Source organism: Onychostruthus taczanowskii, unplaced genomic scaffold (assembly GCF_017590055.1).
Source record: "Onychostruthus taczanowskii isolate IOZ18803 unplaced genomic scaffold, ASM1759005v1 scaffold56, whole genome shotgun sequence".
Lineage (NCBI taxonomy): Eukaryota > Metazoa > Chordata > Aves > Passeriformes > Passeridae > Onychostruthus > Onychostruthus taczanowskii.
This window is the reverse complement of record NW_024503235.1, coordinates 508,868-532,387: the sequence shown is the minus strand read 5'-3', so window position 1 is coordinate 532,387 and position 23,520 is coordinate 508,868. Positions and strand designations below refer to the sequence as shown.

Here is a 23,520-nt window from a genome sequence, read left to right as displayed (position 1 = left end):
AGTCTGTGTGTAATTAGGGATTTACAAAGCCGTGTGCTGTACATGCTTGAAGGGAAGTGGCTGAAATGGAAGAGCCCTCGAGGCAGCCTGCAGGAACGAGACAGTGCCCAAAATCTTAAGAGCTCAGGGAATTTCCTGCCTGGTTTGTGCTGCAGGCTCAACACCCAGGAGGGGACTCGGAGGTGACATTTGAAGGAGCAGCATTACTGTGGAAGTAATTTTTTCCCCACTTTCTTTCCTCAGAGTGTGCTGGAATGCAATAGTAGTCACTAAGAAAAGCCAGACTGTCCAGCCTGGAGTGAAATGGGCTTGAAAAAAATGCAAGCAGCAGTGTCACACAATGGGTGCTGGTGGCTTTCTGGTCCTCCTGCTGTCCTGTGTGCCTGCAGCCCTGGCAGGAATTGTGTCTCACCCTCACATTTAACAGGGTCAGCTCCCCTGGCCAGGTCTAACCTGGAGCTCAGGGGTTGCCTTTTGCTGCCATCCCCCTAAACCCAGTGGCAGCAGTGCCTGAGTGCTGACAGGCTTAGGACAGAAGGAATATTTATTGTGTTTATTGCTGGTGTGGCTGTGCAGTGCCAGCCTGGCCGTGCTCTGGAATATCCTGAGTCTGATCAGCCCTAGGGACTCACAGGGAGCACGAAGCTGAGGTGTCAGGGTGGCCAGGAACACAAATTCCTTTTATTCCCATCAGAATTTCCCCCAAGCTTTGATTCTGAGAAGCGAAGGAAGAGGAGGCTGCAGTTTGCCTCATCTCTCCACTAAATCACCCCGTGCTTTGGTCTAGACTTGCAAATTTGTTCTCCAAGCCATTGTCAGCCTCTTCCAGGCCAGCATCTCATTACAGAGCTAACTGCAAAATCAACTGCTCTTGCTGACATGTTTCCTGATTTAGATGCAGCTGGATCCAGCTGGGGTTTAGTGCCTCAGATAGCCCTAGAAGGGTTTTATTTTTTTCCCCTCTTGACACAGTTAAATCTAGTTGCATTAGGAATTTAATTAGGTGTTAGTTTAATTGTGGTTTGAGCTGTTTTCTTCCATTCAGCTTTGCTAGCAGGGACTAAGTTAGGGAGAATCTTGACTTCTATTTCTGTCCTTGCCACTAACACTGACAACCTTGGGCTGCTCTGTGCTGGGCTTTTTTCTGTCCTTCCAGTCCTGTTTTTCCCTGATTGTGCTGGGCAGGGAGTGCTTGGCTCTGCAGGTCTGTGCTGGAGAACTCCCTGTGACCTGGCTGCCTGGGAACAGCAAGGAGAGCTTAAAACTTATTTTTTTTTATACTGTGGCTTGCTGGAAATTGATTTCTTCTGACTTTCTAAAGAATTCCCCCATTGTTCCAGTGTGGAGATCATTTTTCTGAGCAATGTCTTTGGCTGTTGTGCAAGAGAGGGTGAGCTATGGTAGCAGCTGATGGCAGAAAAATCCACCCATGCAGCTTTGAGAAGGAGCTGCCTGGAGTTTGCCAGAAAGAAATTGAAGCAAAGCCCCACTCACCTGTTGCTGGAATTGCTCTGTTACATTTACTTCCAGACAAAGCTGCCTGTAGCAAGCAATTCCTCAATCTGCCATCTCCCACTGAGCTCTCAGCTGATGTGTTTGCAGGCAGGAGCTGACAGGGATGGAAATTTTGGGTGAGAATCCTCCAGGAGGAGTGGAGCCCCAAGGAGGAGTTCTGTGCCCAGGCTGCTGCTTTAGATGTGAAAAATGAGCCTTTATCTTGTGTTTAAGGGGAACCTGAGCAGAGCAGTGGCAGGTGTCAGAAAGGTGAGGCTTTCCTGAGCTTTGGGGGTCATTCCAAAGGGGAATCTGCTTTTGAGGGAGCTGGTTGGTGACAGGAGCCAGCCCTGTGAGCCTGGAAAGGGTAAAACCCCAGTGCTCTGGGGACACCTTCCACTGTCCCAGGCTGCTCCAAGCCCTGTCCAACCTGGCCTTGGGCATTTCCAGGGAGGCAGGGGCAGCCACGCCTGCTCTGGGCACCCTGATGGACCAAGTGAGCTCAGGCTCAGTGTCCAGTGCACCCTGGACATTGCTGTGCACCCTGGATATTTCTGTGTCCAGTTCCCTCTGGATATTTCTGTGTCCAATTCCCTCTGGATATTTCTGTGTCCAGTTCCCTCTGGATATTTCTGTGTCCAATTCCCTCTGGATATTTCTGTGTCCAGTGCCCTCTGGATATTTCTGTGTCCAGTGCCCTCTGGATATTTCTGTGTCCAGTGCCCTCTGGATATTTCCACCCTGCCCATTCTCTGGGAGGAAAGGGCTGAGTGTGTTTTAGCTGGAGGAGCTGAGGAGCAGTGGAAGCTGCCCAAGGATGTGTCAGCCACCAGTGGAGAGGAAATCCTGCTGGAGTTGGGCTTGTGCTCTCCTGGCTTTCCTTTGGAGTGACAGGCTCAGGTTTTACCCCTTTGCCATCAGTTAAAGGGATGAGTTTGATTGAAGGTGGGAGGAGAGAGGGGATGTTGGATGACCACATCCCAAGGTGCTGGCAGCGTTTGAGGACCCATGAAATGGAAATCTCTGCAGTTCCTGAGTGCTCCATTCCAGCAGGACAGAACATGGCTGCTGGAACACAATTGCTGGAGTTCCTGTTGGGATCTATTGGATTTCCTGTAATCTTTAATTATGAGGTGTAATTACTTTAGGATGGATTATCAATGCTGGTGTCCATCCGCGGGAGTTGCTTGGTAACGTCCCTGGAGCTGCAGCTCCTCCTGCTCTGCACTTCCAGGCTTTTAGAGGCAGCCAGAGGAAGGCTCTGGATATCAGTGTCTGCCTAAATGGAACATCTCCACGCTCTGGAGTGAGCACACAGCCTTTTTGTTATCATTTTGCTGTTACATAAAAGCATTACCGGGGACACGGGCCCAGAGAAGTAACCTGAGAAGTTGCTCAGCTTTCTATTAAAGGTTTTCAAATGAATTCCAGCCTTTTTATAGCATTCTGCCCTGCTGTTTGCCTGGATATTTATATCTCCATGTGATAATACTAAAGGCAGCAACACAAAGTAAACATGATGCTGTTTCATTACCTTTTCTGCAGATCCTGAATTATACAGGTTTATGCAAGTCTGATAAGGGAAAAATGCATCCATTATTCCAAACAGAAATGAGTTATCCCAATGTATTCAGGCAGACTTCTTCCTACAAGACTGACAGTTCCTCTTTTCTTTCTTTTCATCTGGCAAATTATGTTTTATACAGCAGGAGAAAATAAATGGCATTATTGCAGCTTAAAGAGCCAAAGTGGCACAGAGCTACTGTGGGGCAGCAAGGAGGTTAAAAGTGGGAAAGAACTGATCCTGCTTTGGAAACTGTCAGCACAAATAATCTGCTTCCAGCTGCAGGAAAAGGAAGAGAGGTGGGGAAAAAACAAGTTAGGAATACAATAGGGAAATAAATATTAAAATTACACTCACCCCCCTGCCCTCTTTTTTTTTTTTTTAACTCAAACTGGAAATTTCTTTGATATTTTATAGGGAAATGTTTGAAGGGAAGTTGAAGGAAGGAGGCTAAAGAGCCACGGAAGTGGTTGTCTTGTGAAGATAATGGCTTTGTGTAATGTTCCTTGGAAGTGCTTGAAAGGGGTTGATTGGTTGGTATATTTAGATTTCATCTTTTAAGCATTTACTAATTATCCCAGTCTAGATGGATAAAACTAATCAAATAGCTGTTTGGGAATGCTCTGCCTTTGGAAATCTTCCCTGTTAACAAAAGGAGGGCAAGTGGTGGTGAGGGGAGCTTTTTCTTCTTTTCTTCCCCTCTCATCTCTCTGCTTTTTGCAAGTCCATAAACCCAGAGATTTGGAGTGGTTCAGTTGTTAAATGTGCTAAAGATTTGCACATCTCTTCAAAGTGAAAACACTTTCTTGGTCAAGTTTTTATCCCGAGACCCATTTCCTCATTACCTGGATCACAGCATTCTCTAAATGCTTTTTGTTCTGCTGCTGCCTCTGTGAAACACAGGTGGGCTTGAAAGCCAGGTCCTTGTTGGGTTTGGATGGAGCAAAGCACAGGAAAAGAGAGGGATCTAAAAGGTGAAAACGATAGTGCAGGTTTGCAGAGGTCAGTTTTGTCATTTCTAGTTGATTTTAATCCAGACTTGTCTGGCTGGGCAGCTGAAACTCTCCAAAGTAACAAGTGACTTACAGGTGAAAGGAAAGGCAAGAGCAATGTGACAAATTAAGTTATAAATTTGGAAGTCTCTGCTATAAATCAGTGGAGACCCAGATTGCTTAGAATGCCAGGCCCAAATAGATAATTGTCTATTAGGTGGCAGATGGCTCACTGGTGAGAACAAAATCTGAAATTATGGATCTATTTCCATAATTTTTTGTGGTTCCGGTGCCATTTTTCAAATGCAAAATGGCACAATGTTAACACTGATGTATTGTGATGTGTCAGGACCAGAATCCATAAAATATTCACTTCTAATCCTGGTGGCTCATCAGAAATGAGCCTGGAACACCTCACCACACACATTCCCCTCCCTCCTGCACCTCCATCCCTTCCCTTCCAGCCTGGAATTTGGAATCTCTGCTCAGAGGATGTGGAGCCTCCACTTTTCAGGACCTTGCTGCATCCCTCCTCAGCTGCTTTGGAAGCTGAGGTGCTAAATTTGGACTGGAGAGGCAGCTGCAGGGAGCCAGAACGGGCAGAGTGGTGCAGATGCTTTTTTGGCTCTTCACCTTTTCCAGTTGCTGCTTTTTGGAGCCGTCAGTGGAGGGAGGCAAGCTCTGGGATGCTGGGAGATGAAAAGCTGCCACGTTCTGCATCCTGCCTCCCAAATCTGCAGGGTTTGAAGGCAGCCAGCTCCGTGTGCTCCACCTAAAGGGAGCCTGGCAGCTCGGTGAGGCAGCGCTGCCATCCCCTGATGATCGGCAGAGTTTGGGACAGAAGTTTGTGCTGGGGAACTTCTCCCAGCAGTGTGAGAAAGGCAGCTGAAGTGGCTGGAGAGGCAGATGAGGGATGCAGTGTTGGCTCCATCAGCACTCGGAGCCCTGGGGGAAGTGGGGCACTTTGGGGAGCCTCAGGCTGTCCCTCCTTGATGAGGAGACAGGAAAAGAGGAGATTTGCCCTGTGGGAGATGTGGCTTTTGGAGGCTGAAGGGAATGGCTGGTTTTCCATGCCCTCCCTGGGATGGGGTGTCTGCAGGCTCTGGGTCCCCAGGGAGCTGTGCCAGCACAGCTGGGTTCACCCTGGACCTTCTGCAGTGGATTAAAGAAGTTAAAGGAAGGAAATAAATTAAAATGTCATACTCAGCTTAAAATGAAGCCGAGTCAGGATTACAGCGTCAGGAGTTTTAGGGGACAAAACAGAGTCATTTCCACATCCTCTGCGTGTCCAGGCTCGCTGTGTGCCAGCAGGGTGGGTCCCCCTTCCCCAGCTCCGATTGAGGGGGGCCCAGGAGGTGCCTGGCTCTTTCCTTTTGGTGCAGGAGCCCTGCTGTGGGCACGCTGCCTGGACAAACAGCATCCTTCCTGCTGCCAGCTTCAGCAGCAAGCTCTGACACATCAAACTGCCCTGCACTGCCCCAAGAGAGGCCAGAGCTCCTCAAAGATTCACCCTGTTGTGTTCATGGAGAGTGAGAGCTTCCCATTTAGAACCTGCTGCCACTGGGGAAAAAAAACAAAACAAACCAAAAAGAGATTTGACAAAATAAAGTGAACACCCTGAGTCATATGCCTGGGACATGTTTGAGTGCATTTTGTGGAGGGTTTTTTCCCCCTCCTTGGGTCGTTATTTAGTTTCCTCAGCAGAGCTCTCCACTGACTAATTCATCCCACACCGAGTTTTTAAACCCCAAATTGCCTTTATTTGTTTGTCCAGCATTCCATCTCCTGGTGGTGTTGGAGCCTGAGTGTTAGCAATCAGTTCAGCAAATGTTTATCCTCCTCCATCTGAACAGCTCCAGGAAACTTTACTTTGGAAGCTCGATGTTTAAAAAGGAGAGGGGAATCTGGGGATGTGGCTTTTTGCTAATTAAAGAGGATACCGCCAGGGGCTTGTGATGTTGGGTTTGTGAAACACACAGCTGGAGGGAAGAGCAAGAGCTGAGATGACAGGAGGAATTTCAGCCCAACGTAACCTGATGATTCTGATCCTGAAACAGAGCAGCCAGGAGTGCTCTGTGGAGGAAGGATTCCGTTTAAACTGTCATTTTCCCTCAAAAGTCTGGTCTGAGGGAAGCGTTTCAGCGCTCTCTTATCTTTGTTGGAGAACATGGCTGATTCTCTGAGGCCTCTTCTCCCCCTTTGTTATCTTTTTCTGCCAGGGATTGAATCAAAGGATGTTCAGGTCAGTGCGATGCTGGGGCTGGAGCTGCTCAGGGCCAGGCTGGGGTGGGGGGTAGAAAAGGCAGCTTTTTCCAACTCCTTGGAAGCTGACAAGTCCCAGTCTCTCCCAGGTGAAGAAAGGACACTTGCATGTTTAATTTTTCCTCCCAGAGGGGCAGGAGGACAGAAGAGGCTGCGCTGGGATGTGTGTGTGTGTTGGAACTTGCACAAGCACTGCCCTGCAGCCCTCAGGGTGCTGGGCCTGGGCAGGAAAGCTCAAACATCCCAAAAGGAATTGTTTGAGTTGGAAGGGGTTGCTCAGAAATCACCCAGCCCCTGTGCAGAGCTCTCTGAAGAAAGCACCGTGGAGTTCTGATGGAAGATAACAAAATGTCATGGATTTGGTCTTTGTGAATGTGTTCTGTCAATTAACAGAATGAAAACCTCTGTGCAGTCCCTAAGATCAGTTTTTCCCTGTACTTAGGCACAGATCAGCTTTGGCCTTACATTCTTAGCCTATTTGAACAAGCATTCTGAAATACTGCTGCTCTCTGAAAAAGGTTGGAAATTCAGAGATGGAGACAGCTTTCTACAAACCCCACGTGGTTTGCAGGGCCAAGGTGAAACGTGGGCTTTTGGTGGGAGATGTGCCAGGTTCTTCCCCAGAAATGAGGAGCTGGAGACTCACCCCACCTCTGGATGCAGCCCCACTCCTCGTGTTCAGTGGGAATTAAGACTTTACAATTAACAGACCACGGGTTTAGCAGTGAGTGGGAAACTGCCACAGATTCCCAGAGCTCAGCTTTGGAAACTCTCCCTTCTGCTGACTGTTCTCACTGCCTTTTCCCCTCCCAGATGATGAAGTTTGCCTGGGATAACTACAAGCAGTACGCAATGGGGAAGAACGAGCTGCGCCCGCTGACCAAGAACGGCCACATCGGGAACATGTTCGGTGAGTGGGGCTCAGCTGGCTGCAATTCCACTTTTCCTGAGCTTTGCAACTCCCATGGCCAGGGCAGGGAGGTGTCTGTCACAGCTTTGACCTCGTCCCTTGCTGTTGGTGAGATGCAAGGCTTTGAGTCCGTGTGCTGTGGTGTCCTCATCCCTTCAGGCAGCTCCCTGTGCACAGCCAGCACCAAATGTGCTTGGCAGGGTGCTAAAATGAAAGTGTCTTTATTAAAACATGAAGCCAGCCCAGAGCTGACAATGCTGCTATTTGTCTGGGCTTGTAGGCTTGAGGACCTGACCAAATTGAGCATCTTCTCTCTCGTTTTTCCACTGTTGAGCAAGATGTGAATTCCATGAAATATTGAGTGAATCAATATTAAAAGCTCTTTATACTCTGTGCTAACTGGCTTGTATAATTTTACTCTTTAGCAGATTACCTTTTTTTTTATGTGAGCCACTTCCAGTGCTATTCCCCTGCTCATTCTGGTGGGATACTTGTTGTGGGTTTGGGGTATTTGTTGGCTTTTGGGGCCATAAATTGTCCTTTTGCTGCTCTGCCCTCAGAGCATTTCCCTGTTTGGCTCCTGAGCTCCTGCCTGTGCCATGAGGAGCCCTTCCTTTCCCTTCCCATCCCTGGGGAATTCCTGCTGTGCAGAGGGCTCTGGGCTCCTTTCCAAGGGATCTGTGCAGAGATTATCTCCTGGAGCTCTCACCCAGCTCGGGGCAGAGCAGAGTTCCCCCGTGGGCTGGTTGCCTCAGTGCAGAGGGTGGGACTGAGGCTTTGCAGAACACTCCCATCCTGTTTTGCACTCTGTAGGTGCCCAGGTCCTTCTCCACGTCAGCTCCAGGACCTGGGGGGGGAACTTTCAGCCTGTTTTGTGTGGACCCCAGCCCTAATCCTGCTCAGCTTTGGGGGCTGAGGTTTGGGGAAGGGAAATGTGAAGGTGGAAATGGCATCAGGTGTCTCTGACACCATCAGCCTGGAGAAGAGAAGGTTTGGGGTGACCTGACTGTGGCCTTCCAGGACCTGAAGGGAGGACAAGAAAGATGGAGAGACCATTTACAAGGGTCTGGAGTGACAGGAGTGCCTTCAAAGGGACAGAGAGCAGGCTTAGATGGGACATCAGGGACAGGTTCTTTGCTGTGGGGGTGGTGAGGCCACATCTGACTCACGGCTGGCTGTGCAGGGCTGGGCTGCAAGGAAGCCCCATTAACCCCTTCCCTGAGGCTCAGGGAAGGAGCTTTGGGATTGTCACAGGCTGGCTGTGAGCAGCCACTGCCCCTGGCCAGCCCCTCTCTGCCAGGAGCACTGATTTGGGTGGGTTTTGCTCTTTCAACCCCCTCCAGCAACAGCCAGGTTCTCGACTTGAGGATCTGAGTGGAGTTCAGAGCAAGCTGAAGCATTTTGCTGCTCTTCCACTCTGGCAAGCTTGTCAAAATTCCTCAAGGAGTGTGCCAGTAAACAGACAAAAATATTGAAAGCTTTAAAATGCATTTATCATGCTAAAACAATTGACAGTACTTATGCTTGTTTGCAGTGTGCCTGTGAGCACTCTCAAGAAAAATGCTTTGGAGCACGAGGATTTGCAGACAATTGCAGAAAAGCAGCTACATGCTACATTTCAGCCTTTTAATAGGCTTTTCCTCCTCCTAGCTGTGCCTCTAAAGGAGGGCAGCATCAGGCAATCCCTTGGTGCAGCCCTCTGTCCCTCTGGCCTCTGGGGACTCTGAGAAACGAGGACAGGGCACTGTGGCCCTGCATTGCTGCCCATTCCCCCTCCTGCCACATCAGTGCCTTTTTATCCCAAACTCCAGATGGAAAGGAGGCAAACTGGGTGCTCTCCAGGCTGGAAATGTCAATATTAAGCTGAGATTTCTCTGCAGCTGCTTCCATGTGGGAGGGGAGGAACCTCTCTGGGGCTATTTTCGAGTGTGTTTGCATGCATGGGAAGCAGTCAAGTTCCTGAAGGGTGATACATACGTTTTGCTGTTGTGGATGTGCTGCTGCTCACTTGGAGCCTCCAGTTTGGCAGCCTCAGCCTGGGGGGAGCTGCTCTGGATCAAATATTCCCTCTAGTTCAAGTAGAAATAAAAATGAACTCTGAATTCTGCTCCTAGAGAGTGTCCTGCTTCTCCTGACAGCCAGGAGAGAGCATCCCTCCCCAGTTTCCTGCCCAGGTAGGAAAACCTGGATCCCCAGCCTCGTTAATCTCTCCAGAGATCCAACCTTGCCACTTCTCAGGTGTTTTCCAGCATTTTCCCTCTCCTGGACTGTGATGTGGAGACCTGGCCTCACATTGCTGCTGGTGCTTGGTGTTCTCCAGCTCCTGTTTCTCTCATCAAGCCTCTCCCACGTTTCTGGCCAGAGTTTATTTGCACAGAACTCCTGTGATTGCTGTCATTTACAATCACTGCAGCTTGAGAGCCCTTTCCTTAAACCCACAAGCTGTGCTCCTTTCATCAGCATTAATTATTCATCAGTGATGCTTGTGATAAGAAGTGCCACGCTGAACAGCCCAGCCCGTGCCCTCCAGTGGGGTAAACACGGTTTAAGCTTTCAGATGTGGGATGATTTCCCTGGAATTGGTGCCATGGGAGCGGGCACGGTGCCCCACAGAGGGTGGGGGGTGATCTCTGCAGGAACAAACCCCAAATCACGAGGTTCCAGAGGCCCCACATGCTCCTAAAGGCTGCACAGCTGGGGGGTTCAGGGTTGTCTGCAGGATTTCTCAAGGAAGAGCTGCAGGATGCCAGGCACTGATCAATCCAGGCCCCAAACGAGCTGCTTTAGGAACATTTCAGGAAAATGGCACAGCTGAGCTTGAGGCTGAGGCTGAGACTGGAGATCTGCAGGTACAAATTGTGCTCCCAGTGCTGATGCAGTTATTTTAACCCTTCTCAACCACCTCAGCACTGCTGCCTTGGGTGCTGTAGGGATGAAATTCAGCAATGTTTGCAGAGCTTGGCTCCCTGGGCTGCTGCACAGGGCAGCAGCTCTGTGTCTCACAGCCCCTGAAATGCACCTGTCACCGTGAGCTCCAGAGCACTGCATTATTATTCTGCCCGCTCCCCAGCTCTGTCAGAGCCACTTATTTTTCTGACAAAATGTTTTTAAAATCCTGATAGCTTTACAGAGCTTCTGTAGCTACGGGAGAGTGAGCTGGCATCTCGTTCTGCTCGTGCATCAGCTGAATTGTCAGTTACATTTTGATTGCACAGTCTTTTAACAATGATAAGGTGAGAAGCCTGATTTTCAGATATCTCTTGAAGTGTGCAGTGCTGGCAGAAGGAGAATCTTTCTTTGACTTATACCCTGAGCCAGTTTGCTCTGAAATCAGTGACAGCAAGTAAATATGGAACCCTGCTGTGCTGTTAGGCGTTTCTCACCACCTAAATGCACGTTGGTTTATTAATTTTAGTTCAAAAATAGCAAGCCTTAACCAGGTTTCTCCCCTTTTTTCCTCTTTCCCCACTCGATATCGTGCCTGAAATCATGAATTGCCTCGTTGCAGCCATTGCTCCTCTCAGCATATGCTGAATTTCTGCAGCGTGGTGAGGCTGTGTGGCTTCAGCTGATGGCAGTCCAAGTGACAACTGTCACAGCCAGGACACTGCCAGGCCAGCAGCAGGGGTGGCACAGCTCTGCCAGCAGCTGGACTGAAAGGACAGCAGGTGTTTACACCTCATCCTGCAGCAGGGATCTCCTGTTGCTCCACGTTTGCCTGCCTGGTGACCGGGCCCAGGGTGGAGAAATTCCTGGAAAATCCGTGGCTGTGTTTGTGTGCTGGGCTCAGACTTTGAGCTGTTTGCTTTGAGGACAGGAGGTCACTGGCCTCAGCTGCCTGGAAATGGGGCTGCTTTGGCTCTAAGGATTAAAAAAAAAGGGGTTGAAATGGCTGGGGAAGAAAAGCAGTGACCGCAGGAATATGTCCAGAGAGGCTTCTGGAAAGGACCCAGCTGCTTGTCCTGAGGTCCAGAACCTTGAGGTTGTTCTGCCTGGCAAATCCCAGCAGACTTGGTCTCTGCCCTGTGGCACTGTGACCTGCCAGGCTCAGATCTGGATGGAGATTCCAGGAATCCACTGGAAATCTCAGGAATCCCCAGTGGATTTAACACCCCCAAGCTCCTGTGACAGCAGCTTTTAACAGCAGCAGCTCTGGGGCTGCCAGCTCAGCAGCTGGACCCCAAAATCTCCAATGCCAGGGTTAGTGCCCCCAGTCTGGCCAGCTGAGCCAAACATTTCCCAAAGAGAACATTTGGGGAGCAAATTTGGGGAACAAATCCCAAACATTTCCCTGGATGCTTCCTTCATCCAGGATTTAGCAGGCAGCAAACACACCCAGCTCACTTAGAAGCGACAGGAGTTGGTCTGTGAATATGTAACAGAGATAATTGAATGAAAATATTAATTCAGCAACATCCCAGCTACCAGAAGAGAAATGGGAGCCTCCAGTTGTGCAATCACTTACTGCACCTTTTCTCTTCTGTCTCTGGGTCTCTTTCCCTGTGATCACAAAATTGCAAAACCCTGGAGAGTCCTTTTATGTGATTAAAATAATAATAATAATGGCCCTCTTAATTTCTATGCTGAATTATGCCTGCTGCCTATTGCACATGACATTGGATGCTTGGCTCCATGGGCTCTTTAAAGAGAAAAATACCTTGTAATGAAGATGTTGCTGGAACTCTGTTGCTCCCTGGCATCATCATCTTTTTTGTCTTTTTCACGTGTAATGTTCCCCAGATGGATCATTTTCAGGAGGGCATTTTGAGTTGACTTTGGCTTTTGATGTCAGTGAAATCTTCAGCAACAAACTTATTTCCTGGCAGCAGGAAGCAGGGAATCAGGATGTCCTCCAAATCCCAAACTCACTGGAGTCTGGCTGCGTGTTGGAGCTGACTTTAATCCCTGTTGTGGGGTTTTGTCCCTGTTTTGAGATCACTCCCAAGCTAATTAATCCTTCAGGAGATCTGTCCCCACTCCACTCTCACCTTGGGTCCTGCTGGCAGTGGTGGATCAAACTTCAGGGCTCTGCTGGACCCTGAACCCCTCCTGAACAGGGGTTTAAGCTGATTACAGTGACTTCTCAGCTTGAAATATTCATTTAAAAAGTTTAACCAGAAAAAATCCCCAGTGTCTCAAGAGCGGCCTCCAGCCCTCCTCAAACACCTTGGCATCAAACCCTGGCTCTGGGGCTGGCCAGGGCAGAGTGGGTTCATCTTAGATTTACATCTCAGCAGAGAAATAAAGTCAGGAAGGAGGACGGGGTGGAGAGGCTGGGATGGGAGAGCCAGGCTGGGGCAGCTGGGCTCTCTGGACAGCCCAGCCTGGACCAGCAGCAAACTGGGCGAGCTCCACCTTATCTCCCCAACCCCATTCATCATCCCAGCTTCCTCACCAGCTTCCTGAACTTTCCACTGACCCCAAACTGAGGCTGGAGCTTAATGAGGCCTGGAAGTAGCAGAGAGTGCCCTGGGATTTGTCAGAAGTGCTTCGCGCAGCAAAACGGGGGAGAAGGAAACAAAACAAGAAGTAGAAAAACAGCCATTAGAGGAGCAAATGGGAGCAGAAAAAGGGAGAAAATTGCGTTGAGCTGGGAGTGGAGAGGGTTCTGTGGAGCCTCTGTGGGCTGCTGAGAGAGGAACAGGCAGAGATGAGGAGGAAGCCACACGTGAGCAGCCCCGTGGCACAGCACGCGGGGAACAATCAGGCTGGAGCTATTTTTTAATCCTTTTTTCAGGCTCTGGGTGTATTTTAAAACACAGTGAGCTCGTCTTTAAGATTTTTCCTTCTTTCCTTTTCATATTTCCTTTAAGCACCCCATTATGGATGTTGCCTGTGCCTCATTCTGGACACTAATTATGCGGAAATAATTGTCTAATCTTCAGAGATATTGAGCGTGTGATTAAAAGGCAGCCAGCTGAGAGTGGGTGGAGTTGGACTGCTCACAGATCCAGCTCTGGATTAGGAGGCTTTGGTGGCAGCTCCACAGCAAAAGCTGAGTTGGAGCCTTGGCACTTCCAGCTGGTTTGAACAAACATCCGGCACCCGCTCCAGGGAGCTGGGCACAGCCTGGGAATCACTGGGAATGTGGGGTGGGATGGGGTGGGGATGGGGATGGGATGGGATCCATGGGATGGGATGGGATCCATAGGATGGGATCCATAGGATGGGATGGGATGGGATGGGATGGGATCCATAGGATGGGATGGGATCCATAGGATGGGATGGGATGGGGATAGGATCCATGGGATGGGATGGGATGGGATGGGATCCATAGGATGGGATCCATGGGATGGGATGGTATGGGGATGGGGATGGGGTGGGATCCATGGGATGGGATGGGATCCATAGGATGAGATCCATGGGATGGGATGGGATGGGATGGGATCCATAGGATGGGATGGGATCCATAGGATGGGATGGGATCCATGGGATGGGATGGGATGGGATGGGATGGGATGGGATGGGATGGGATCCATAGGATGGGATGGGATGGGATGGGATGGGATGTGATCCATGGGATGGGATGGGATCTGTAGGATGGGATCCATGGGATGGGATGGGATGGGCTTTGAGGGCCCTTCCCACCCAATCCAGTCCGGGGTTCCCTAGGGAGGTAAATGCCACCCCTGGGGCTCCTGGCTGCCCTGCCTGGGCTGAAGGTGGCTCTTGCCACTGCTTGCAGTCAGATTGTTGCTGAGGTTTTTGCCAGAATCACAGAATTAAGGTTGGAAAAGACCTTTAAATCCAAGCAGTGCCCCAGCACCAGCCCTGTGTTCACCACTCCCCCACATCCACACGTTCCTGAGCACTTCCAGGAACTCCAGCACCTCCCTGAGCAGCCAGTTCCAATGCCTGACAACCCATTCAGGGATGAAATGTTCCCTCTATCCAACCTAAACCTCCCCTGGCACAACTTGAGGCCGTTTCTTGTCCTGTCCCTGTTCCCTGGGAGCAGAGCCTGAACCCCTCTGGCTCCAGCTTTATTCCAGGAGGAGTTTGCAGCCACAGCCCCCCCTGCACTACCAGCAACTACATAAAATCCAGAGCAGGTTAAGAATATTTTGAAAATACACTTTTAGCCATGCCTTTTAATGTTGGAAATATCTTGAGACTCGTGGGTTTCTTACCTTTATTTCTCTGTATTGTTTATTCAGAGGAGATGGAAACTATACAGCAAAAAAAAAAAAAAAAAGCATTTACTTTGGTTTTAATTCACTTGGTTCCTACTCCTGAAACTTCTGAAGAGATTAAGCAGGTTCCAAACTGGCTTTGCTGTGTTGGATTTCAGATTTAGAACTTAACTGCTTTATCAAATCATTTTGTGCTGCTGCTGAGGTTTCTTTCCACCCTCATTATGTATCTCATTGGATATTCATCTGGATTAGTGTTAGATTTTGACATTTTTCTATTCACCTCCAGGAGATCATATATCAAATGGGTCCTGCTACTGAATTTTTTCCTCTGTAATTTCTCCAGGTGCTTGTTGCTGATTTTTTTTTTTTTTTTTCATCTCTGCTGCCTTTTTGGGGCAGAGGAGTCCCTTATCTCACTTAATCAGTGGGTTTAACTTCCTCCCACAGGACATCAGCTTTCAGACTTGTCACTGCTCGGGGCTGGCTCTGTGTGCTCGGAATGCTGTGGCAGGCATTTGTCACTCCAAGACCTTTCTGCTTTCACAAAGTGCTTCCCTTTAGCCTCCCAGGATTGTTCCTGTCTCTAGAGAGGATTTTTTTGGAGGTTCAAGGAAATCCCTGAGCCTTTGCTTGAAGCATCAGTGTTAAACACGGTGAGGGGTTTTTTTTAGTGGACAGACTAAAATTGTTCATCCTTCTTGTGATGTTTTATTCCCAACACCACTTCTGCACCCTAACACACTTTATATGCAGCTCCAAAAGGGGGAGAAAAAGGGAAGAAAAGTTCAGTGCAGGAAAATAAAAGCATTTCAAGAGAAAGTTCTAAAGGCAGAGGTTGTTCCCTACTAATTTCAATACACCCAGAATTTACCTCTCAGGTACAAACACAGGGTTAAGAACACCAAATTTATTCCTTTATTCCTGTTTCTCTGCACAGTGCTTTCCTCTGGACACGGGATTGCTGTGGGCTGGTTTCCTCACAGAGCTGGGGGTGGGAAAGCACAGACTCTGGATTCTGAAGTGGGGGATCCCAGCATTCAGGGGTGGGTTACAGCAGGTTTACAGCTCTGGTTCATCTCCATTTCCAAGCTCCAGTCTGTGCTGTGTCTGCCAGGAAGAGAGGGAATTCAGGAACAAAGGACCTGAGCATCAAGGTCTGCCCGTGCAGGAGTGCAGAGCTTTCATGGACTTCTCCTTCAGGCAGCTGGAAGTGGAAGTCACCTTCAGGCGTTAAAATTGACACCTTTAGCCCAAACTAGAACATTCCTTCTCTCTTGGCAGGCTCCATCCTGGTTGCTGTGGGAACCAGCATTTTTAATTTCCTGACTTTTGTGTGTACATCCCAAATGGTAGCTGTGATGTTCTCTGTCTCTAAGGGAGCTCTGGGGAAGGTTTGCAGGTGATGGAGCCATCAGGAAACGTTTCCTGGAACTCTTCCTTCCCTCAGGATCACTCTGCTGCCTCTCCAGGGCATCTTCAGGAGGCTTTTTGGAGACCTGCAATTCCCACTCATCCCAGGGAGCAGCAAAACACAGAAAGCAGCAGCCAGGAGCCTTTCAGTGCTTCCCTTCCTGAGGCTGGAAGGTCCTGGCAGGCAGTTCTGCCTCGGTGCTTTAAAGCTGCTCCTGGTGCCTGACCCCTTCTCTCCTGCAGAGTTCAGCTGGGACTCCTTGGCCTTTCCCTGGGGATGTGCTGAGTGCTTTTACCCTCTCCTTCTTTGCAGCATCTCAAAAACCTTGTCAAGTTTCCTCCGGCCTTCTTCCCTGGAGGCTGGGCAGCCTCAGACCTAGCCAGCTTTAATTGCAGATCACATTCCTCCTGCTGAGCCCTCTGGAATCTCCAAATGCTGCTGGAAGGAGACTCTGTGCCCTTTCTTGTGTGAGACATTATTGCTCTTCCTGGGGTGGGCTCTGCTGCTTTTCCCAACATTCCAAGGTCTTGGTTTGAGCTGGAGATCGTTGGTCTGAGCTGGAAATCCTTGATTTGGGCTGGAAATTGTTGCTCTGAGCTGGAAATTGTTGATTTGAGCTGGAGATCATTGGTGTGAGCTGGAAATCATTGATTTGGGCTGCAAGTTGTTTATTTGAGCTGGAAATCCTTGGTTTGAGATGGAAATCATTGGTTTGAGCTGGAAGTTGTTGCTCTGAGCTGGAAATCATGGGTCTGAGCTGGAGATCGTTGGTCTGAGCTGGGAATCGTTGATTTGAGCTGGAAATTGTTGATTTGAGCTGGAAATCATTGGTCTGAGCTGGGGATCGTTGGTGTGAGCTGGGAATCGTTGGTGTGAGCTGGGAATCATTGCATTTGATGTGAGCTGCATTTCCTGGGCTGCAGCCTGGCCAGGCTTTGCAGAGTGCTGCCTCACCATTTATTCCTTCTGCTTCATGGCTCGTTGTGCTTCCCCCGGGGCAGAGCGTGCCGTGCGGCCTCATTGAATTGCATCCCGCTTGCTCCTGACTATTTTCCCAATTTGCTGAGATTATTTTGATATCTAATCCTGTCAAGCAGCATGCTGGAGAGCATTTGGAGGCTTTCAGCTGGGGTCTTGTTGGTGTGACTTTAACAATATGGGAGAGAAAGGGAAGAACAGGGACAGATGGTCCCAAGTGATGGAGTTACGTGGCTTAATGTGTTTGTGCTGGTGGTAATGGACCATTTGCATTCTCCTGACCCACTGCATTCACAGAGAAAATGTGTTCACATTCTTCCTTCCATGGTTATGAGGGTTCCAAGCTCAGCTTGTGAGTTCTCAGCAGGAACAGCACAATTAATGTGTTTATTCATTCTGAGGCCAAAGGGTGATTTGGTTTCTTCTTCTCTGAATTCTCTCCCACCTGGGCTGATGTTAAGGGCCAGATAATTTCTGGGAGGTGATGTTTGCTGGGCTGGGCTGTGGAGAAAGCCACGAGAGGGATGAGTGGTTTTACAGCCCCAGCTCCAACGTGGTGCCTGTTCTGCAGAGCCCATCCAGATCTGAGGGAAAATCACTGTCAGGAGTTCCAGGCTGTGCTGTCACAACACATCTGCCACTTTTGAGAAGTGTGTTTGAGAGGCAGAAGGGCACCTTCTTCTGATTGTTGTAATGAAGCATCTCCCCTTTGAATTCTGAGGTGAATTAGCAGCTCTGCTCATTAACTGCTACCTGTGGCTCTGGCAGAGCAGGATAATAGTTGCAGGTAGGACGTGTGTGTTTGCTTTAATGGGCCTGTTGGGACCCCTCACATTAAATGCTGCAGGTCCTCGAGGAGATCTGTGGAGGAGCAATAAATTGAATATAATCAGATTACCTTTAACCACTCCAAAATTAATTTCACACATCCAGAACAGGGAGGCACCAGCAGTGCTTTGCCCCAGCTGTTGTGTTGTGCTTAACCTCCTTGAACTGCTCCTCCCTGAAGTGCTCGTGCCTTGTCAAATGACCCATCTTTGTCAGAAGTAATTACCTCTGCCTGGCCAGCATCTGAGCCCCCGCTGCCCAAAAAGCAGGAGGGAAGCTCTTTCCCAGAGGAGCATTTGAACGATTAGCACTTCCAATTTCCTGCTGAGCCCTCCCTGGCCCGCAGAGCTGCCCGTGTGTCAGGGAGACAGATGGGAGGCACTGGGGAGTGGGTTTGCGGAGTCTCTGCTGGATCAGGATTGTGTTCCCAGCCTCAGGCAAGCCTCCCCTCCTCCCTGACGCTTTGGAACGGTTTGATTCGAGCTCCAGGAGGTGTTGGAGTCGTGCAGGGATGAACCAGAGCTGCTTGTTGGAGGATCACTAAATGTTGAAAGATGGTTGGAGGAACTGGGGAAAAGAGGATTAAACTGGGGAGTGCTGCCAAGTATTAAATATTTAAGAATCAGCTGGCAATAGGTGCTTATCATGTGTCTGCTCTCCCATTCCTCTGAAGGAAGGAACTTATCTGAGGGGCTGGTGCTGTGACAAGTGATTCAGTTTTGTGCTGAACACCTTTTTCTCCTTTTTCCCAGTGCTTAATAAGGATATTGCTAACCTGTTCCCCCCAGACTCTGCCTTCTTCCACACCCCTAAATGAGCCCAAGCTCTCTTTTGTGTCTCCCACCCATCACTGGATCAGGGCAGAGCTGCCACTGCTGCTGCAGCTTGAACGATAGCCTTAATTCTCCAGGGGAAATTGATATTTGAAAAACATGAGTGGTTCGTAATCCAAAAAAGCCATTTCTTCCCCAGCTGGAACGCACTCTCTATTAAATTTGATCATAGCAGCCTAAAAGGCAGCACTTGAAGCTGCCTGTCTGGTGCCAGCTTTACCTGTGCAGCCCAGATGCTGCGGCTGCTCCGTGCTGCAGGTGGAGCTGGCACTCATTAGCACTTCCCAGGAAGCTGGAAGATCTCTCCTGATGACAACAAAAAGCAGACTGAGCTGTGCTGTGAGCCAGATGTTTGGGTGATTTCCCTCGTGCCAGCCTTCAGAGTTGCTCGGCCGTAGGTGGGAGGTTGGCAGATGGAGATTTTGGGGCTCTGCTCCCTCCCAGCCTCGTGCAGAGTGATTGCTCTGCTGCTCCTGAGCATCTTTCAGGCAGTGCTCAGCCCTCTGACCTTCGCTGACCTGGGGGAGCTGTGACTTTACCACCCTGCATGCACGGGATGGGGCTGGAGCAGCTTGGGGTGTGAAGCTCAGAGGGATGTGACCTCAGCTCGCGTGGCTCATAAATGCATGGAATTCCAGTGGATTCCTCTGGAGCTGCATGGAAATCCACATCCCCAGGGCCAGGATTGATAGCTGAACAGGTTGGTAACCTGCAAAGCAAGGCCAGCATGCTGGGAATGCTGAATCTGCCAGGGTGCTGAAGGGGGAGAGACCAGAACAGAGACTGGAATTGGGGGGAAAATCGTGTTTTGGGCTGATGGGGGCTGGTTTGTTGGGGTGTGGGGTGGGGGCTGGCACAGGGTGTGACCCCGAGACCCCCATGGATGGCAGCTCCCAGCTCAGGGACAGGGACAGAGCTGCTGTGACCCCACAGGGCTCTGCCCAGTGGCCTTTGCTGCCCATCAGGGCATGGAGAGCACTCAGGGGGTGACCCCTTGACCAAAACCTGGAGAGGAGAGTGAGGAAGATTAATGTGAGGAAGATGGGAAAATAACCTTGGCCATGGAGTGGTTTTTGATGAGGTCCCTGAAGTGTAGGTGCAGTGGTTTATTTGGAAAGCAAAGAAAAATGAGGTTGCTCAAAAGCTAATGGACTTTTTTTTTCCCTAACTCTGCAAGAGAATGTGCTGATACAAAAAGAAATAGATCTTTTCTAATTCTTGGGCTACTTCTTTGTCCTCTCCATCTCTCGCTTCTGCTACCTTGTTGCTCAGATGTAATTTGTTTAGTTTGCCTTAAATAAAGGGAATGTAGTTACTCTGTGTTACAGCTATCAGGTTCCCAGACAAAAACTCAATAAATAAGGCACTGCCAGGGCTGTAGCTCAAGTCTGGTGTTTCTGCCTTCATCTGCAGTAGGTACCACTCACAGGCAGCTGAAGGACTGTAAAAGTTAAATTGTGGATTTAACTGAGACATTTTCTTTCTCCCTGAAAAGCAAACCCATTTCCCAGTTCCATGTGGATTCTCTGTTTAATTTCTGTCAGCTGGACCAGTGGTACCAGCCCTGTCCTGGGGGTCCCTGGCACCTGATCCTTGCAATGGGAGCAGAGTGATTTTCCACTGGAGAGCATCTCCTGGAGCTGGAGTTCATCTTCAGTGCCCATCCCTGGGGTGAGGTGGGAGGGCTGGAGGAAATGTTAAGGAATAAAGAGGTGGGGAGTGTTCCTGCACCATTGCAGAGGGGAACTGGGTGGATGGCTGCTGCAAAGTGCTTGGGAAGAGCAGAGGCACCAGGTGGGATCTGCCGGATAAATTAATTCTTATTTCTCTAACCATCACATTATCTTGCTTTAAACCCTCTTTCTTTGTATGCTTTGGGGGGAAATTCCTCCTGCTTTTTTGGCTGGCAGGAGAAGCTCAAGCCCAGAGCAGGCAGGGAGCTCTGGGCTAAGCCCAGCTCCCAGCTCAGGAGCTGCAGGCTCTGCTTGTGCCTGACCTGGAGCGCTCCGCACAGGGACTGGCAAATCTTGGCTGCAGGGCAGATTTCTCAAGGAGCTGCAGTGATTTTTCACAGTTTATTTGGTTGCCAAGATAATCCTGAGCTGTGTAAAACGTCTCTGTGTGGATTTCTCCCAGAATTGGACAGTTTGCCACCAGCCAGGAGCTGTGTGCTGACGCGGTCCCAGGCAGCTCCCAGGCTTCTCACACACATTTGGGATAAATGTCAGGAGTTCAGGCTGCTCTCCAAGCTCTGTCGTGGAGAAAAAGGACCAGAAAGAACAGGAAAAGCAGCACTTGGAGATGGTAATTTTTCAGACTGCTGCTGTAACAGGGCACTGGTTTTAATTGAAGCCTTCAGAGCAGCAGAAGCAGGGGAAGGGATCTCGTGTTTCCCCCCCGTACCCCAGGAGGTGAAGGTAAACAGCCAGTGACAATCAGAGCCCCTTGTGCCTTGGCACTTAACAAGTTCATCGTGTTTCATAGAAACTGCATCCTAATTTTCATTCCAAACAAGATTTCAGCACTAATTTCTGTTTTGACAAATACAATCTGACATAAGAACAGTGGGAGTCAAGACCTTTCATTTTTGATCTGGGTTTACATTGCGCTGATCTAAATTCCTCCCCCTTCTGCTCTTGCTTTTCAGTTGTAAACTCTGTTATTAAAGTTAGCAAAGAGCTGTTTGAAACCCCCTGTTCTGTGGCATTTAAACAGTCCTGCTGCATGCAAGATTAAGTCTGATATCTTCCTAATGGCTCGTGCTGTTCATCTGAGGCCTTGGCACAAAGCGTCGCTGCACGGATTCTGAAATGGCTTTGTTGGAGACGAAGGATTTGGTTTCTGTTCACTGAGTCCCTTCACCAAATGGCAGCACCAGGCCTCCTGGGGCTGAGGGCCTTAGAGATGAGGTTCCCCAAGCCCTGTGCCTGCTGCAGGGCTCTGGCAGGGCTGGCTGGGGTCAGGGTGGGCTTCCATCCCTCCCTGGTGATGGCAGTCGCAGGGGAATGTGGCTCTAAGCAGGGGGGACACAGCACAAGGAGTTTTCCAGTGGAAGGTTGGAATTGGATGATCTTTAAGGCCCCTTCCAACCCAAACCAGCCTGTGGAAGGATAATTTCATTTGAGCTGAACCCTGGCATCAGGGAGTGCTGGAAAGCTGCTGGAGATCCTGGTGAGGATGCTCCCACCTCCTGCTGCTTGGGAATCCTGGCACTGTGTTCACCTTCCCAAAGGCACACCCTGAACTCCTCCTTGGTCCTTGGACCCCAAAGCAAAGCTGGTGGGACAGGAGAGTCCAGCCTGTGCTTTGGGGGCCTTTGCAGGGTCCTTGTTCTCCATGCCCAGGCACAGAGAGTGTGGTGGATTAGGAGAGCCTTTGGGAGGAGCTCTCCTTCCTGAGGAAAGGCTATTTCAGACCCCACTCACAGCTACTTGGCTGCTGAAGCATCACTTTGGTGGCTTTTTTTAAGGCTCTCAAGGGACAGACTTGCAGCTGGGAGCCCTTCAAGTCTGTCTGGGCAGTGATGCTCCACCTGAATGGTGGCTATTTTGGGAAGAGGGAAGGCAGTGCTCTGCATCCCTCCCATCACAGCTGCTCCTCTTCAGAAAATCAACTTCTGCTAAGCTCTGGGTGCTGGATGAGTGCTGGGCTTGGGTCACTTGTTCAGGTGTTGGGAGAGGCAGGTGCAGGTGAGTCTGGGCTAAAAAAAAAAAAAAAAGAAATTAAGAAAAGAAGAAACAAAACGAGTCAAAACCCCTGAGAGCCACCAGTGCCAGCTCCTCTGCAGCAGCACCTTTCCCCAGATGGTGTCAATGAAGTCAGTGTTGGCTGGTGCTCCCCGTGGCAGGGCTCAGCTCCTGGGCTGGGTGGCAGCAGGAACAGAGCAGCCTTGTTGCCCACACTCCTCTCTCCATTCTTCTGCTGCACAAAAGAGCAAATCCAGGGTGGCACAGGCCCTCCTTCAGCTCAGGGAGAGATGAACCTTTGTCTGCTGCCATCAGCTGCTGCTCATCACTCAGGGACAGCCCTGTCACCAGAGCTGCTGTGACACCCAGAAATGCCCCCAGACCCCTGAGGTCTCTGTTCTCTCTCTGCTGAAGGTGTCCCCAGCCCAGCCAGGCTGGAGCAGGATCAGGAGGGGTTTTCATTGCACACTTGGGTTTGTGGGGTCCTGCTCTAAAGCCACTGCTCCCAGCCCTGGGAGCTTCCAGGAGGGTTTCTGTCACGGGTTTCTTGTGAGAGTTTCTTGGTTCCTACTTTAAAACTCCCTGAGAGCAAGAACAGTCAGGCTGAAACCAGCAATTTGGAGATGAGGGTGCCAGCAGGAGTCAGAAGTGACAGAGAGGGGCTGGATTTGGTTTGGAGCTGCCTCCCCTTTGATTGCAGCCCTCCCACCCTAATGTGCAGGTGCAGGGAGGTGCTGATGGGGTAACAAAGCTGGCAGGAGGTGGCAGGAGGTGTCACCCCCGTGCCAGCTGGGTGTGTTTGTGCTGGGGTGTGCACACACCAAATTCTCACACTGCCCCTGCAGCTCCCTCCTGCTCTGAGGAAGCCACAGCCGAGCAGGAAGGAGGGAAGATGCTCCCCTGGCACAGAAACCACGGGTGCCCTCTGTCCTGGCGAGGGACAGGCACAGCCCTGGCTTGCTGAGGAGGGGCAGGAGCTGCCTTTTCATCCCTCTCCTGGGGCTGGAGCTGGCACAGCCCCTCCTGGCGTGGGGAGAGCTCTGGGGCTGCAGGACAGGAGCCACTGAGCAGCTGCAGCTGCTGCAAAGTTGGTGCAGAAGAAAGGGAACACAGCCCCTGGTACAGAACACACAGCCCCAGGTTCTTCTGATGCAGAGGGTGAGGGAAGATTTAAAACAAATGTTTAATGTGACAAAGGAGGTTTGCCCTCTGCTTTGTCAAACACAGGCAGGAGAGCTGAGCCACTCCAAGCAGAGAGTTCCCAGTCCCCAGAGCCATTCCCCAAGTTAAAACCCTGACTTGCTAAAAACATAAAAGGCTCTGTCAATTCCAGCAATATTCCTCACTTCAATTAATCATCCCAGAAAATGGTGAGTTTGTTGTCTCTTTGTCTCCATTTAGCTTGAGCAAATCCAACTTTCCTCAT

At 50.0% G+C, this 23,520-nt stretch overlaps 1 protein-coding gene across 5 annotated transcripts in view; it reads left to right on the top strand.

Moving 5' to 3' along the window:
• The window catches only part of MAN1C1 (mannosidase alpha class 1C member 1), a 54,656-nt gene that overhangs the window by 12,343 nt on the left and 18,793 nt on the right, over window positions 1–23,520 (top strand). For 4 of the 5 annotated variants that reach the window (XM_041417377.1, XM_041417379.1, XM_041417376.1 and 1 more), the window contains one exon: window positions 7,126–7,222. In XM_041417377.1, coding sequence (XP_041273311.1) covers window positions 7,126–7,222 — 97 coding nt within the window. Of the gene's footprint in view, window positions 1–7,125; window positions 7,223–14,894; window positions 15,012–23,520 lie in introns of those variants that run through there. The other variant, XM_041417380.1, reaches the window with a different exon arrangement.